This window comes from Myripristis murdjan, chromosome 7 (genome assembly GCF_902150065.1).
Source record: "Myripristis murdjan chromosome 7, fMyrMur1.1, whole genome shotgun sequence".
Lineage (NCBI taxonomy): Eukaryota > Metazoa > Chordata > Actinopteri > Holocentriformes > Holocentridae > Myripristis > Myripristis murdjan.
The window spans coordinates 13,738,182-13,754,698 of NC_043986.1; the positions used below are offsets into that span (position 1 = coordinate 13,738,182).

Here is a 16,517-nt window from a genome sequence, read left to right on the forward strand (position 1 = left end):
AGGCCTGCTTTTAATCCCCTTTCACGTTATTAATCTTGTCCCGGTCCCAAGAGTTGTCATGTGTGGCACAGGAAGGGAAAAAAATACAATGCAGATCATAATTCAGGCTGTGTGTTTGCTATAGCATATGGCCTAAAAGAGTTAAATAAACGGGGTAGATTTGTCAAAGATGTCAAAAATCCTCACACAACTAGAGCAGTGCGTGTTTTTTTCTTACTTTCTCACCGATTTTCTGAATTAAGCCATCTTCAAGACTAATCTTCTTTGTCTGCTCCTGATCAAGAGAGATTACCGCTCGATAAATATTGTTTATGTGGTGAGGAGTATTACAGATCTGGGCTTTCATTTTCTGCATGAGTCCCGCTTCACAGTTTGATGAGACACATTCTTGGAGGAATACAAAGGAAAATCATTTCATGTCATTATTTAGAGTGTTAGTTCAGGTTATCATGGCAATTTCCACGCTCAGGACCACATTTCTCAGTAGCTTTGTGTTGCGTGGAAACACAGATATGCTTTGGAACTCAGCTCTCTGGATGTCAATACCCTGTAAAAAACAGGCAGGCTATGATGAGCAGCCCTGTTCAAAGCGATAACTCATGAAATGTTACATGACACACACTCCTGGAATATTATCCCACTGCCAGCCTCTGGGCGATTGGCTGAGTCCGAACATTCTCCTTTCATGGGCTTGTACGTGAGAGAGTAGAGTGTGCATCTTGCCACACTAGTGGGAATCCTAAAATAAATGTAGCAAGTGGCTCCCAACCTTCATCACCACTCAACTGAAAATGAGCTCTTTTTCCCAGTCAGCTCTCTCCATGGCCTATTTTGGACGGCTTGATGGATCGAATGTACCATGACCACAGTTCAACTTATCTACTGCTCATCATAAACCATTAGACACTGGAAAACCCAAAGCCTGCAACCAAGCGCATGTTTTTTCTGACAAACAAGTCAAAAACGTGGCGAATCTGAGGTATTCATTGATAAGATTGAGAAGGGGGAAAAAAATCCCAATGACCTGTTTACTCTTACAGAAGTTAGACCTCTCAGAAAAATGCCGTGGGATGCAGGCCAAGAACTGGGGAATGAACAGCTGTGCGAGATCGTAGCTTTTTGCTTGTGCACTAGTGGAGCGCATGACACAAGGCAATTACCCTACTTTGTACAGCAATTAGTTGTGTTTTAGAATGGTTCTTTTTGATATTTTCCCCTCAACTGGAGATAAATATGGATTGAAGACAGAACTGACTCATTGATTTGCGCTCCTGTTACACTTTCTGTAACATCAGCTTAAGCCCAATTACAGCAGATTTGGTTGCTCTTGGTCCCTGTAGAGTGACTTTTCTGTTTTTCCTTCCTGACTCCTGGGTGTGGGAAGGATTTTTTTTTTTTTTTTTTTTGCGTATTTTTAGAGGGAGGGTATCTTAGCATATTCACTCATCATTACAGACGAAGCCTGCACCAAAAGCGAGCGTTAATGCTTTAATTAAAAATGGAATCATATCTCAGCGAGGGAATTGAAAGGGAAAACGTTTTTTGGTTGGCTTGTTTGTTTGTTTGTTTGTTTCTGTTGTCTTCTATTTTTCCCCTGTGCACGTCTGAAAAACCATCTGCACGGAACATCATTTTTCCAAAGCCTGAGACATCAGAACTGTGATCTTGCATGTCAATTGATCAGTCTTAATTAAAAAAATAATAATAAAAAATAAAAGTATGGGCGGAAGGAAAAAATAAAATAGAAACCAGGGGCGCATCGGGAACATATTTCATGTACAGTGGAGGTCCTCTGTGCTGAAAAAGTCCCAGTCGGTGCTACATTTGGATAGGTCACAGTTTATTTGAGATATGCAAAGTAAATCAATAACCACTGAACATGTCACCTATAAAGTCATCCTGGCCCTCTCCATTCCTCAATGTGCAGCCCTGCACAGCTGCCAACTGGCTCCTGCATGTTGCAGCTGCTGCTTCCACAGAGATAAAGTGACTTGTTGATGATTCTGTGACTGGTTTAAATAAACACCAACCTGTTGCCGTACATTTTTGCCCCCCCCTCCTCCTTTGCAGAGGTTTACCAGTAAGCAGGATGTAATCAGGCACTACAACATGCACAAGAAGAGGGACAACTCCCTGCAGCATGGCTTCATGCGCTTCAGCCCCCTGGACGACTGCAGCGTCTATTATCACGGTTGCCACCTCAATGGGAAGAGCACCCATTACCACTGCATGCAGGTAGACTACACGTCCCTCTCTCCTTCACACACACACACACACACACACACACACACATGAACAAATATCTACAAGCATATGGCTCATTCTAATCTAAATCCTCGCATATCCATGGGCCATGACCCATTATCACTTATGCAAATCTCAAGATTCCTGTGAAATGGAATATTGCACAGAAATGCATAATTAATAACAGCAGACACACAGAAGAAGTGGTCATCTCCCATTTGGTTTTCTTGGTTGAAACAGAGTGTATTAAAAACGCAGGCATTACACAGTACCGCACAGGCTCAGGTTGTGTGGCCATATAGAGCCTAAAACCAGGTTCTGTGTTCATGAAGAGCCTAAGTAGCACAGAGTTGAGTTATTGTTTGCGCGAATGACACCATTTAGGGACAATTCAAGATGGTACAGAGTAACATGGAAAAAAAAAAAGGAGTTGGAAAACATCATCAAATAGCTGATGCCAGGCTCTGGGAAAACCAGGCCAGGCAAGATGGTTAAGAGTCACACAGTTTAAGTTCATCTATAAAATGGAATAACAGTTCCCCCACTTTTTCCATTTGTACCAAACTATATTTAAAGAAGAGTTTGGAAAAATGTGTTCTGAAGTAAATAAAAGAAAATTGAAAAAAAGGATGAATACACGTGAGGCTGCTAGTGCTTTCCCCACCTCTTCGCTCTCTCGCTCCTTAATTGGCATGGATAAAATTCAGTTAGGTGTTTATATAAACTACACATTTTTCATCTTTTAGTACCAAGCGGCCAGTTGAAGATTATTCCCCCCTCTGGATTTGTTTAATTTTTTACATCTGCTTATTTTCAACGTGTCATTGTGCCGAGAGCTTTCTCAGCGGCAGGGCAGCAGCGCAGCGCAGGATGGCTGGAGATATATTCTTTTTTAAATCCTTCTAACGGCGTAATTGTTATTAGGACATTTCAGCCCTTGTTTTAACAGTCCCTGAGAACCTGCAGATGTTGGCATCGACACTCTTGATTTAGGGGGAAAAAAAACAGAGTGGCATTTTTTTCATTGTTTGACTCAATATGGAGAAGTTGCCCGGTTTGTGCGGGTGAAAAGTGCCAGGGATGATATACAATTGCTGCTTTTAATTCAAACATTAGCTGTTTTTTTCCCTCCGCTGGCTCTGAGGACTCCAGAACATTTTAAACTAAAGAACAAGACCAGTCATCTTAGTCCCCTGAGCCTCTCTCAGCTTCCTCCACCACTGAAATTTGTTCTGTGAGTTACAGTAAGGTTGCGGTAACTACATTTTCACACAGCAAATACGAGCTGCATTTTCAGACAGACAGCATTGCATGGAAGGTACTGTACTGTAGTTTCAACCACACACTACCTGCTGTGACCACTGCCTCTTTCAGTGAAGTTTTTCCTTTTTCCTATACTCATTGTGACAACTTTTTTTCCACCTCACTGGTTTGAATTGAAACCTGCACACTCTATTGTCTGTACCACGAATAAGAAGTGAACATGAGAAAACGGCCTATTGCCAGCCATTTCTAGGCCAGTATCGTCTGCTTAACCACACTGAACTCATTTCTCAACAGCTCATATGTAAGATCTCTGAAAAGCACTCTGTTTTAGAGGATAGCTCTTTGAAACCATTCATGCAAACTGAAACTGTTGTGTCTGCTCTCGAGCCTGAGCTTTTTTCCTATCTGTGCTTCATCTCTGCTCTGCAGGTGGGCTGCAACAAGGTGTACACCAGCACCTCGGATGTCATGACTCATGAAAACTTCCACAAAAAGAATGCCCAGCTAATCAATGACGGCTTCCAGCGGTTCCGCGCCACCGAGGACTGCGGCACAGTCGAGTGTCAGTTCTACGGGCAAAAGACCACACATTTCCACTGCAGGTGAGGCGGCTCGATTTTCTTGGCCTCCTGTAGGAAAGCTAAGCTAAGTTTCCATGCAGCTGTCATTTTGAAGTACCAGAACTAAGCAATTATTTCCATCCACATTTTCTGCATATTTTCACTGCATTTTCAAAAATTTGCCAAAGGAAACTGTGAATAAATACACATTTCCATCAAATACATTATTACTCCAAATGATTTTGAAAAGCACACAACTATAGGCTATTGTGTAATCAAAGTTAAACAACCAAGAGCGTGAAGAGATTTTAATATTTTTATTCAGCCCTCACTCAGTTGTACATAGCTTTATAAAAAGTATGTCGACATATAGTGTGTTGGCTCATTCTGGTCACAAAAATGTCGAACATTTTTGTGACCAGCGATTCCATTCAGTTTTTCTTATGCCCAAATTCAGAATTTGCATAGAAACTGGTGGATTGCAACTCCACTATAGAGATCCATCAAACTGGTGTCACCGAGTGCATCCCTCTGGCACCGGCTGACTGTGGCGACATGTGAATGAGCCGTTGGTGTGTCACCTAACCACCTCAGTTATCATTCCTCCATTGTAAAGTATTTGAATCATGCGGCCCCACTCCATAACTGTTGACTGCGCCCTGCAAAGCTTTGTAACTAGCCGTCTTATCTAATCATATTTTTCCTTTTTTTTGTTGTGCTTTCCTCAGGCGCCCAGGCTGCACATTCACCTTCAAGAACAAGTGTGACATTGAGAAGCACAAGAGCTATCACATCAAGGATGATGCCTACGCCAAGGATGGCTTCAAGAAGTTCTACAAATATGAGGAATGCAAGTATGAGGGCTGTGTGTACAGCAAGGCTACCAACCACTTCCACTGCATCCGCTCAGGCTGCGGCTTCACCTTCACCTCCACCAGCCAGATGACTTCCCATAAGCGCAAACATGAGCGCCGCCACATTCGCTCCTCCGGTGTCATGGGTCTCTCCTCCAGCTTCCTGGCACCCAAGGATGAGCCTGAGGAATCGAGCAACGATGACCTGATGGACTTCTCAGCCATCAGCAGCAAGAACTCCAGCCTGAGTGCCTCGCCCACCACCCAGCAGTCCACCACTGTACCGCACCTGTTGGCCACACCAACCACCGCTGTCTCCTCCTCCCCATCTGGCCACACCCTCAAGCCCACGTCCTCGCTGCCCAGTGCGAACCAGCGTATGTCCAGCCTGCTGTCCCAGGCCCTGCCCAGCAATATGCCGGTGGCCCTCGCTCTGTCCAACAACGCCCTGGCCGCCTCCAACCCCTTCTTTCCCCTCATGCCCCGGCTGCCACTCCAGCTCCCCCCCTCAGCCGCCAGCTTAATATCAGCCGTGTCCTCCGGCGCCCACTCCATGCCCACTGACTCGCTGACCCAAGGCTGCTCCACAGCAGGGGCAGACGGAGGCATGGCGTCCACCCCGACCTCCTTTGCCACCTCTTCCATCATGGAGAAGATCTCAGCAAGCAAGGGCCTGATTTCACCCATGATGGCCAGACTGGCGGCTGCTGCTCTCAAGCCCTCCAGCAACCCAGACACAGGTTAGTTATTTTATCAGAGTGCAATCACCTTGTGATTTGCTGATTAGTGTGGTAATTAATAAGAGCTGCTTTCTTACACAACTTAAATAATAATGATTTTCTTTTCAACTTCACTCAGCTTTAAAATGGAAGCAGCTTAACTCACTCAGCAGTTGCTAAATGATCATTTATTGCATGAACATGTGAATTCTGCCAAGTTTACTGTTTTTGCTGTTTGTTATTCTATCTAGAGGCGTATCCAAAAGTATTAAAAAGTATGGCAAAAACAACCATAATTGAGTTATGTCATTATCCAAAGACAATTTAAATAATGTCCTCTAAAAGCCACATCCTCCTTCATGTGTGTGGACTTGCTCCACTCCAGCCAGAATAGACAGAGTGCACTCAGAGGTCACTTCTATCACTGTCCCACAGTGGAGAGGAAGGGAAGAAAACTGCCACTTTCAGGCTTTAAGGGACATACTGGAGGCATGGTCCTCTGCTCTGGGCTTGTTATTGTGTTGATCGTTTGTCTGATACCCACAATCCATTTGGAGATAAATGCGCTGACAGGGGAGAGTAGAGCCTGTAAAAGTCTCTTATGATGTTCAGAGTGGGGGCTCCTGGGGCTTGTGTCGAACATGTTTCCTCATCATTGGTCTCTTATCTGTGTCTGCGCCCGTTCCAAGCAAATGGAGGTGGAATGAAATTAAGTTCAGAAATTGCGAGAACAAAAAATGTTGTTTTTTTCCCCTTCCCCTCTATGCAAACTGATAAAAAAACAGAAATCGCTCAGGCAGAAATGACTCAATCCACCGGAGCTGAGAAAGAGGCTGTTTTTTTTTTTTTTGACTGAAACAAGAACACACAGACACACTTGCACGCATCTGCACAGACACACTTTTTGAATTTCTAGAAACCTTCTGTTCTCAGAAAAACATGTCAATTTCCATTTAGCATAAACACAATCCACATAAATTTTTGGAGGTAATTGCCTTGTCTATGTTTATGATATTGCTCTAAACAAAGCCTCTGAAATGAAAATGAAGTTAAAGCATTAAATTGATAATGCAGTGCAGAACACACTCTGCCACTCTAGCTGTGGGGCCTCCTGTGCTGAGCCCGAGCAGGTGGGGTGTGGATTGTAAATTGGGCTGAAAGGGGGAGCATCTCCGGATGCTGGGACTGGGGAGGATTACAGTTCCTGGTGGTGTTCCTGGATCAGGACAGGCCCTGGGAGAGAGCTGGGGCAGCTGCTCCGGGGAGCTGAGCTGAGCCCAGGCTGTCAGGCTGAGCTCCACCTCTGGGCTTCCAGCAGGTACCCTGAAAACTGGGAGGGCCCCCACTGAGGGTGGGGCCTCCACAGATGGTGCCACCACCCCTCCTTTCTGCCTCACCAGTAGAAACAGGAGCCGCAGCTCACAGCTTCATGCTGCATGACAAAACTGTCCTCCCCGCTGCTGCTGGGGGTGTTTGTAAAGAGCTTCCCTGTCTCATTCACATACTGTAGTTCGGCGTCAAGGAAACACACTATAGATGGAGGACAGAGGGGTTTTTGAGGTTTTGTTTCTCATATTTGCTTCATAGAGTGTGTGAACAGGACATTTAGGGCTAAATCGAAGAGGAAGTGGTTGTGCTACTCAGTCAAAAAGGTGTGAGAAAATTCTCTGTTAGTGGCTATTTTCACATCGTGTTTTTTCTTTTCAAGGAGTTGTGAAACTTTGTCTCTAATCATGGTGAATTATGCCTTTTTCCCTTTTCAGTGTTAGGTTTTTTCTCAGTATTTTTTTTTTTTATTAGTGTTCCACTCTAATTTACCCCTAAGTGTTTTTCCCAGAGATCCAAGCATCTGAAGGGTTTACTAATTAGACACACAGTACAAATGATCTTTCACAAGCTCTGTATCTTATCCGGAGTAATTACATGGTGGTACATTATTCCTGGATAATTTCCAGAAAGACGCTGCTTTGAGTCAAACTCATTTGTTTTCCCTCTTTGGGAAGTGGGTGGAAAACAACTTCATGGTTTACAACAGAACAAGAGACTTTTACACTGTAATCCACCTTAAACAGGGAGCTTACTCTCTCAGATAGCAGTGGCTTGTTTTTATTGTTCCTGGTGTTCATGTGTAGATGATATAGTGAGTGGCTGCTCTTCATATAATGTGCTCTCATTTCGTCCGTGAGTTGATTTAATTGTCAATGACAAGGCAGGATTCGTCTGGCTAGTTAATTTTGGGTGTCCTTTTATCAAGTTGGGCGGAGGGGGATGGGATGGGGGTGGGGGGTGTATGTGAACGGAGACTTAGTAAGCATTCACTGACCTCAAACCAGGCACAAAATTGTTTGACCACCGTTTTCCTTAACCTCAGCCAGGCCCCACCCCCTGCCACCCCCCCACTCCAACCTCACCATTGTCAGATTAAACCGACACTGACACTGACACTGACACATTCCCATCTCTTAGCTTTCAGCTGACAAGGCCCAAGACTGGCTTTTCCACTCCTATTCTGCCTGATATGTCTCTGGGTCATCTTGTAGCAGGGGGGATCTGTGGCTGGTTTCCCCCTACGTAGGCTGGTCTCGTTCTGCTCCAAAGCAAGAGAAGGAGAGGGGTCTCACCAGGCTGAGGGCCAAGGGCACACACTTGGTTGCCCATGACCTTGCCTGTCACAAACCCTCAGCACCAGCCCCCAATTCCTAAACAACAGATCCCCCACCAAACTAATCGCAGTTGCTGATGCACTCCAGTCTCACAGTGTCTAAGAGGCTCCGGCCCCTCCTTTTCCCATATTTTTTTTTTTTAATAAAACACCACTTACTGTCTACCGACAGCCCAGCTTTCTCTGTATAGCCCCAGGACAAATTAATATTTCAGTCACTTGGGGATTGACAGGGGAGGCAGGATTCACCTTTCTGTCAGCATTTTTTTTACCCCACCTTGGTCCCCCTTCTTATTTATTTTATTTCAGTACCCCTGTTCTCCGTCACAGCATTCACAGAATACCTATTTGAGGAGAATGTGATCGAGAGGTCACGCTATTTGAACCGATCTGATTGGCTGTCAGCTCCAATCTGACCGACATAACCCCCCTGTTCCTTGTGGGTACGCTCAGTGGCATTGGCTGCCGTCCGTTGTCAGGCCAACGAGGAGCCTGGGAAGGTGGGAAGGGAGGGGGTGGCCAATCTGAGACTGCCACTTTCCCTCAGCATTAGCATCTCACTTAATGACCAGTTAAGAGGCAGCCTGGCAAATGAGTTGTGACAAGTGCTGAAGAAAAAGGAGTCTTTTTCCCTCATATCTCCCGCCTCTCAATCACCATTTAAAAGGCTTGACGGCCTGACATAATTTTGCAATAATTATCACTCGGAGTATTCTTTTCGGGCCAGGACAGAAGTCAGATTGGATCTCGTCATAGGGTAATAATGCTGACCAACAATAACTTTGTTGTCTCTCCTCTCCTCTGCATCTCTGGCTTGATCCTCAGGGAATGGGCAGCCTGCTTCGGCGAGCCGGTTCAATCTGGTTCACGTGAAGCAGGAGCCAGTGGACGCCACCACTGGGGCCTCCCAAGACTCCATGCAGGAGCACAGCCTGGACCTGAGCAAGAAGGACCACAGGTACACTCGCACATTACATTTAGGGTTACGGCTGAAAATATGAAAATGAAAGCTCAAAAAGCAAAACAACAAAGTCATTCCAAATCCTTAGATTGATGGATGATTTCTAGATTGAAAACCATTTTTGACAGCTGGGGTTATATCTACGTTGATTTATCAAAAATATTATATATTTATGTACATTTGCATAGCAATTTGTAATCCTAAACATATTTCTCCATTTTTGTGTGCGAGAAGGGTGTTTACATAAACCTTCAACTCCAATCTTCCCTCCAACTTACATTAGATCTCATTTCTTGAGAAGCCAGCATTTTTCTTCTTCATTATACATGCACACCTTGCGTGATAAATAGTAATATTTACTGTTCTCATGCAAATCTTGACTAAACATTGTTCATTTTCCTTGTTCTAGTAATGAATCAAACGGACACCCTGTACCGGGGAATACATCTCTTTTATCCTCGCTTATGAATAAGGTAAGATCCATCCATCAAACGCTTTTCATCCCAAGACAAATTAGCGGGACACAGAGGGCCCTGTTTGTTTTTTAATGTTTCACCGCTAATAAGATGAGTTTGTATCATTTAAATTTTCCAGCCATTTTTCATACAGTGTAATTTTCACTGCACCTCTCACAAATTAATATAATGAAGCAGTAGCTGGGTGCCACGCCAGATATATAGAGATGTTTGTTTTTTGATGAGCTGTTTTGAACTCACCGTCCATTTTTTTCTCCTCCTTTATACTTTTTCTTTCCCCCGCCTCGCTCTATATTTATTTATGGAGTTTGTAAATTATTTGATTAAAAAGTCAGAGGAGAAAAAAAGGGAAGCCATCACCCTCATTTTTTTCCAAGTCTAAATGTTAGCGTAGGGATATTTAAATGTGTATGTTTTTTGTGAAGATTAAAGTGGACATTGTTTTAATCATACATCTTCTGTGACTGATACAAATGTGCCGGGTGGGTTCCATTACCTTGATGATTCAATGACACATCAGCCACCGTTTTTTTCTCTCTGGCTAACCGGCCGAGTCCCCCCCCCTAACTCAACACACCCTGTCATTGCCTGGGAGAAGTTAAATTCATCAGTTGCTGTTCACAAAGCAGTCGTTGAACCCTGACAGTAGAGGAGCTTGAAGACCCGTTGTCCTACAGCTCTTCGCGTCATGTCAGCCTTTTGGGGGTTTGTTCCAAACCACCACATCACATAAAAGGGCGAACAATCGCTCCCAGAGGAGGCTTGGCACACACGCTTGGCCTGCACTCAAGCAAAGGCCCGGATGTTTGTAAATCTGGCTGAGCTTTTTTGCTTTGCCAAATCATTTGTGTCTGCGTGGGTGTGTGTTTGTGTATGTATGTGCGCACTTGCACACGTTCTGACGCATGCAAGTGTCTCGCTTACCTATGCTCGGTTAACCCGACGGCTGGTGGTTTATGTGCTGTGTGTTTTGCAGATGTCACAGGTGAACCCTGCCCTCTTCAATGCCATGAACCTGAAGACGGAGCTGGAGGCCGGCCAGGGCAGCGACACCTTGGAGGCAGCACAGTATCTGAACACAGTCATAAAGAGACCCCTGGCAGACAAGCCCACTGAGATCTGGAGGACATACCTCCGCAGGTACGAAATCACTGCGGTTTGTTTCACTTACCAGACTTATTTTGGTTATTTCAGTAGTGACAAAAAAAAAACAACTGTACCTAGAAGGCTTTTTTTCCAGTAAGCGTTACTCACATCCTACCTTCTGAAACCCCCTGAAAAGAAACGAAAAACTTGGCCTCGTGTTACTGTAGTTTGGCGTGACTTGTTTGCTGACTCATAAGTGGGTTTCAGACATTTGTCCCCTCAGTATTTATTATTTGTTTGAGATGGTAATGTATTTACAGTACCTCTGTGTTTGCTGTCTCTCTTTAGGTTTGATACAGATGATTTCTGTGAAGCTCAGTGTGACTTCCTACAGAAAGTGCACTTCCACTGTCTGGTGGAGGACTGCGGGGCACTCTTCAGCACTGTGGATGGAGCCATAAAGCATGCTAAGTAAGTGTCAGACTGCTTCATGACCAGCAAAAACAAAGGATAACTTTATAAGTCATGTTTCCATTTTTGGTTTTATTGGTCAAAATGACAGTTCAGCTGAATTCCTCTATTTCTTGTTCTCAGCTTCCACCTCCGAGCTACCCTGAAAGTGAAGTCAGAGCCTCCTTTCAGCGAGGCCAAGGAGTCGAGTGAAGGAGCCCTGCTCCAGCCTGCTGCCCCCGTCTCTATGGCCAACAGTCCATCCATGGACGTGGCCAATCTCACCTCTTCTGGTAGTTACGGCTCCTCTCCTTCCCTGCTGGCCTGGAAGCAACTCACGGGCGCAATCCCACAAATGCCCGCCTCAATGCCCAACATGCCAGCCAACTCCCCATTGGCCACCACCTCCCTGGAGAATGCCAAGCCACAAGTCAAACCTGGCTTCCTGCAGTTCCAGGAAAAGTATGAGCTTATCCTTGTCTATAGCATGGCAGTGAATTTTGTTGTTCTTGTATTGCCAAAATCTTGACTAAACCATATCTTCTATCATATTTTTTATTTATTTTTTATTTTTTTTGCAGTGATCCCTGTTTGGCTACTGATTGTAAGTACTCCAACAAGTTCCACTTCCACTGTTTGTTTGGGAATTGCAAGTACGTGTGCAAGACCTCTGGCAAGGCCGAATCCCACTGTTTGGACCACATCAACCCCAACAACAACCTGGTGAACGTGCGCGACCAGTTCTCCTACTACTCTCTGCAGTGTCTCTGTCCAAACCAGGTGGGTACAGCTTGATAACTCGGCCTGCAGCTGAATCACCAACTGTCATATCCCGGAGTTTTCTAAGCATGAAGTATGCTATCTATTAGACCTGTATTTGAGGTTATTTGACTCAAGGCTTTCACAATCGCTGCTCACCGTCTTCCATCTCTGCTGAGAAAGACAGTCGACTCACCCCCGTAATGCCTGTTTATATGTCAATGATGTCATTTTGACTGCCGCATTCTCCTCTCAGAAAAGGCCAATTTAGCTGATATTACCCAATAAATCATTGTCACTTGCACAGTAAACAAGGCTGTCTGGAATAGGGCAAAAATCAGGGGAATGCTTCGCAAATGAAACCTAAATGGCAGCCCCTGCCTGCTCTCATGAGCCTGTATTTGGAAAACCATTTAAATGAATTCATTAATGTGTCGAAAATCACCCCTCTCACGAAAAGTACGCCCCCCCACTTCCGTTCCCCTCCCCCTTCCCCCTTCCCCCTCCCTTTAGCCTCCATCTCCTGAACGGAGTAGATCTTATTTGGCCCAGTCCTGTGGGATACTGGGCTCGTAAACAGATGGGGTGTACAGACATGTTAGAGAGGAGGGGTGGCAGGGAGAAGAACTGAGCCTGGACAAAAATAAATAAATAAATAAATAAATAAATACATAAAAATAAAAAATAAAATAAAAAAAACAAAGTGTTGGACTCTCCCCAAAAAGGGCTTCTGTGGTGTAAATAAGGTTTTTGGAGGAGGTCTAGTATTCATTTAAACTTACACATTGATATATGTATATAGGCTTGAATATAAGAATAAAGGTCTGAGTTATTAAAAAGAGAGAAAAGGGTAAGATTAAATTTTTAAGTTTTTACTTCTGTTTACTCCTTTTGAAAGAAGTGATTTTGCATTTTTTTCAGTGTTTTGAAGACATTGTTTGCCATTCCTGAAAAAAAAAAAAAAACTGTTGTCAGACTGTTCACCTATGCCTTACATTATGTTACTACTGAGTTTTTTTTTTTAAATGATCTGAAAAAATATTTTATTGAAATAAATTTAATACACCACCACCCCCCACCCCCCCGCATATATTCATATGTTTTGCTTTGAGGCTATTTTCAAATATTATTTTAGTTAATTCATTCATATACAAAAATAAATAGGGTAAAATAGAATTGAATTAAATTAAATTAATAGGCTGTATTGTTTTAAGTCAGACATTCAACACATTTGACTCATCTGAACTGAAATTCTGTATCTCTGCTGCAGCACTGTGAGTTCAGGATGAGGGGCCACTACCACTGCCTGCGGCCCGGCTGCTTCTTCGTCACCAACATCACCACCAAGCTGCCCTGGCACGTCAAGAAGCACGAGAAGGCAGAGCGCCGCGCTGCCAATGGCTTCAAATATTTCACCAAGAGGGAGGAGTGTGGCAGGCTGGGTAAGCCCTCTGACAAAGTACCTCTGATACTCTGTGTGTCTTGGCCCGCTGTCTCTGCTCTTATATCTGTGTCTTTTTATCCTCTTGTTGCCTGTATCACCCCACAAGCCTTCCACCTCGCTCCAGCTTCTGATCATATTTTGCCAGGGGGAGACATATGGGTTAAGAGTGTGAAATCAAGAGAGATGTAGATTGATTTTCAGTGGCTTTTTTTTTTTTTTTTGTGAGAGGATATTCTCTCTATGTCCCAGCTGTTTACAAAGGGAGAGAGACCAGTGTTTGCACACACAGTGGCATGCTATCAGAGCCATTCAAATGGCATGAAACAAGTCTGGCTCACACCTTTTGTTTTAGTGTTTTGCATATGCACCATGGCACCTCAACTCCCAAAGGTGCTCTTGCCTGTGCTATATGAGCAATAACGTAAAAGGGGGCAATCATATCCAGGTTGTTTTCTTCTTCCTTATGCCCCTGTCAGAAATGAGCAATTAAGTTTGTGTTTGTTAATTATCCGGCTTGTCTGGTTTAGCCTGTTTGTGTTGTGAAGCTGCGCCTCACAGCCACCGCCGCCATCGCACAGAAATGAATTAAAAGTGATCTGTTTTTTTTTTTTCAGACGGTTACACAAGCTTTTCAGAACACTTACACAAAGCAAACAAAAACAGGCCCTAAACAGCTGTTTTTTGTCCACAGCCTGATCTGCCAACTGTATTGTTTTGGCTGGGGGAAAAAACAGAAAGGATTACCACCGCTAGCACTCCAGTCATAAAGAATTGATGGGTTGCCAGTATCCATGGCAGCAACATTAAACTGAACACCGCTGATGATGTTACCTGGTTCCTGTCTCACAAAAGGCCCTCCGTGTCACAGGGGTTACTGTTATTTGCTCAACTTTGCGTGTTTAAAACATTGTGTGTACAAAAGCTATTTGATGACACAGACGTGTTGTGCCCTTAACTGGGTGCCATGGTTACTGACATGCTAGAACCTGCCCAGCATGTTACTCTTTCAATTATTTCTGCCTGCTTTTATATAATGGTATTTGATTAACAGGCACAAAAAGGAACATTCATTTAATTTGAAATCATAAAGCAATTAGAGCTAGAGCCGTTAAAACACAAGAAAAGAACAGAAGAATATGAAGCAGACAGCACTACAATGCGAGAACAAAAGGAAAGATGACAATGGAGATATTTTGAAAAATGAATTTAATATGGGAATAATTGTATATTTACTTTGGTTTGCAGGGGTGTGTGCATTATTGGCCCACGGAAAATGAGAATTTATTTATGTAAATTCCTAATTGAATAAAGCATGTCAGTGTAATAAAAGAGCTCCACAGGTTTAGTCCACAGAAGCCCCGACTTGCTCAGTGTGACACTGGAGTGATCTAATATTCCTCCTCCATGTACACACCGAAACACTCTGAAACGTGATCCCTCTTTTGTTCTGGCCATGTCAACAAGTCAAAGTTGTATGGTGAAATAAACCGTCTCACTTTGGGTTTGATGTCATCATGCACTGTCACGCCGATAGCACTGCATTTAGCACAGTGGCTGTTTTCAGAGGCTTTGGAATAAGCCAGAGTTAAATTAATGTGTGACTCTATAATGAGAGTTTCCCCTTGTGTCCAATTCTTTTGCAGGTTGTAAGTATAACCAAGTGAACAGCCACTTCCACTGCATCCGTGAGGGTTGCCAGTTCTCCTTCTTGCTCAAGCACCAGATGACCTCGCACGCTCGCAAACACATGAGGCGGATGCTGGGAAAGAACTTTGACAGAGTCCCATCCCAGGTAGTGCGTCATGTCACCATATATGACACATGCCATTCTCTAAAGGTTAATTGTCTAAAATTATGGGCTGGAAGCCTCAGTGAAACTAGAACAGGTCTTTATTAGTAAACTGCTTAAACAAAGCCAAATTCCTCACTTGCCCTCCCACTAAGGCATACTTCATTGAAAAGGAAAAGTCAGGCACACCCAAGAATTACATTTTTACTTACATATTCAGATCTTTTTCTCCTATTGCTCAGCCGTGTACAGATCGTACATGATGTTCTTTTTTAGCACTGCCTCTTCCCATGTAATTTGTTTTTTTTTTTACTGTGCTTCCTGTTGTGTGAGTCACATATGAATGATGAGCATCTCGGTTGTTTCGTTACAAGACAATATCACTCATATCCTGTCATACCAATCACTAGCAAATGGCTTAAAATTTCTTTGATTAAATTCTTTACTCAACCTCTCAACTTAACGTCTGTGGTATGTAGGGTATGTAGATGCACGCAGGTAGAATTTCTAGTTCTGTTTGTTCTATGTTTTTCATTTTGACAGCAGTCCGGGGTTAATTCCGGCGAAATGTTTGTGATCTTTGTCTTGAAAAATGTTGATCATATGCCAGGTGCCCACACCTATGTTGATGTCATGGTAAAAGATTTTCAGCCATCTGTTTTCCAAACCTGCTGAAATCTATAGAGGGATTATTGTTTTGTGTATCCTAGCACAGTATAATATGCTTGTCATTACGTCATGTGTTCTGTCTCCCAGGTGATGCCCCTTGGCCAGAGGGCAGACGGGATGCAACAAATGTCCGGCATGGCGTCAGGGCCTGCAGCTGCCCAGGCTGGCATGACCTCTGGCTTCTCCGGCATGATGGACGAGACTGACGACTACATGGACTACATGGGAGCGGGAGGAAGCCCCTTGGGCCTCTCCTCCGAGTCCTCCAACCAGGACCGCAGCTGCACCAGCACCCCCGTAGGCAACGAGGGCTCCCCAGCAGGTGAGTTCACTAAGTTAGATTGGGCACGTGTATTGAATATTATATGCATATGTAATGTAGACATTACATGTGTCTAAGTATCAGCAGGTCGCATTTGAATACCTAGAATTTATGTTTTAAAGGCAAATAGCGCTGTACCGAACTTGAACTCATGAATTTGGCATCATCACACTCCACAAGTACGCAGCAACGGTCTGCCACATCCAGAAAATAAGAAATGTCATGTCATATATTTTTCAGTCACGTATTTCTTGAT

At 43.9% G+C, this 16,517-nt stretch overlaps 1 protein-coding gene across 10 annotated transcripts in view; it reads left to right on the forward strand.

Annotated features, from left to right (window-relative positions):
- Positions 1-16,517, forward strand: part of casz1 (castor zinc finger 1) — a 180,254-nt gene that overhangs the window by 156,760 nt on the left and 6,977 nt on the right. For all 10 annotated transcript variants that reach the window (XM_030054960.1, XM_030054959.1, XM_030054962.1 and 7 more), the window contains 12 exons: positions 2,071-2,235; positions 3,940-4,112; positions 4,799-5,664; positions 9,131-9,263; positions 9,676-9,739; positions 10,719-10,882; positions 11,177-11,299; positions 11,423-11,740; positions 11,860-12,058; positions 13,308-13,479; positions 15,125-15,273; positions 16,027-16,261. In XM_030054960.1, coding sequence (XP_029910820.1) covers positions 2,071-2,235; positions 3,940-4,112; positions 4,799-5,664; positions 9,131-9,263; positions 9,676-9,739; positions 10,719-10,882; positions 11,177-11,299; positions 11,423-11,740; positions 11,860-12,058; positions 13,308-13,479; positions 15,125-15,273; positions 16,027-16,261 — 2,761 coding nt within the window. The remainder of the gene's footprint in view (positions 1-2,070; positions 2,236-3,939; positions 4,113-4,798; positions 5,665-9,130; positions 9,264-9,675; positions 9,740-10,718; positions 10,883-11,176; positions 11,300-11,422; positions 11,741-11,859; positions 12,059-13,307; positions 13,480-15,124; positions 15,274-16,026; positions 16,262-16,517) is intronic.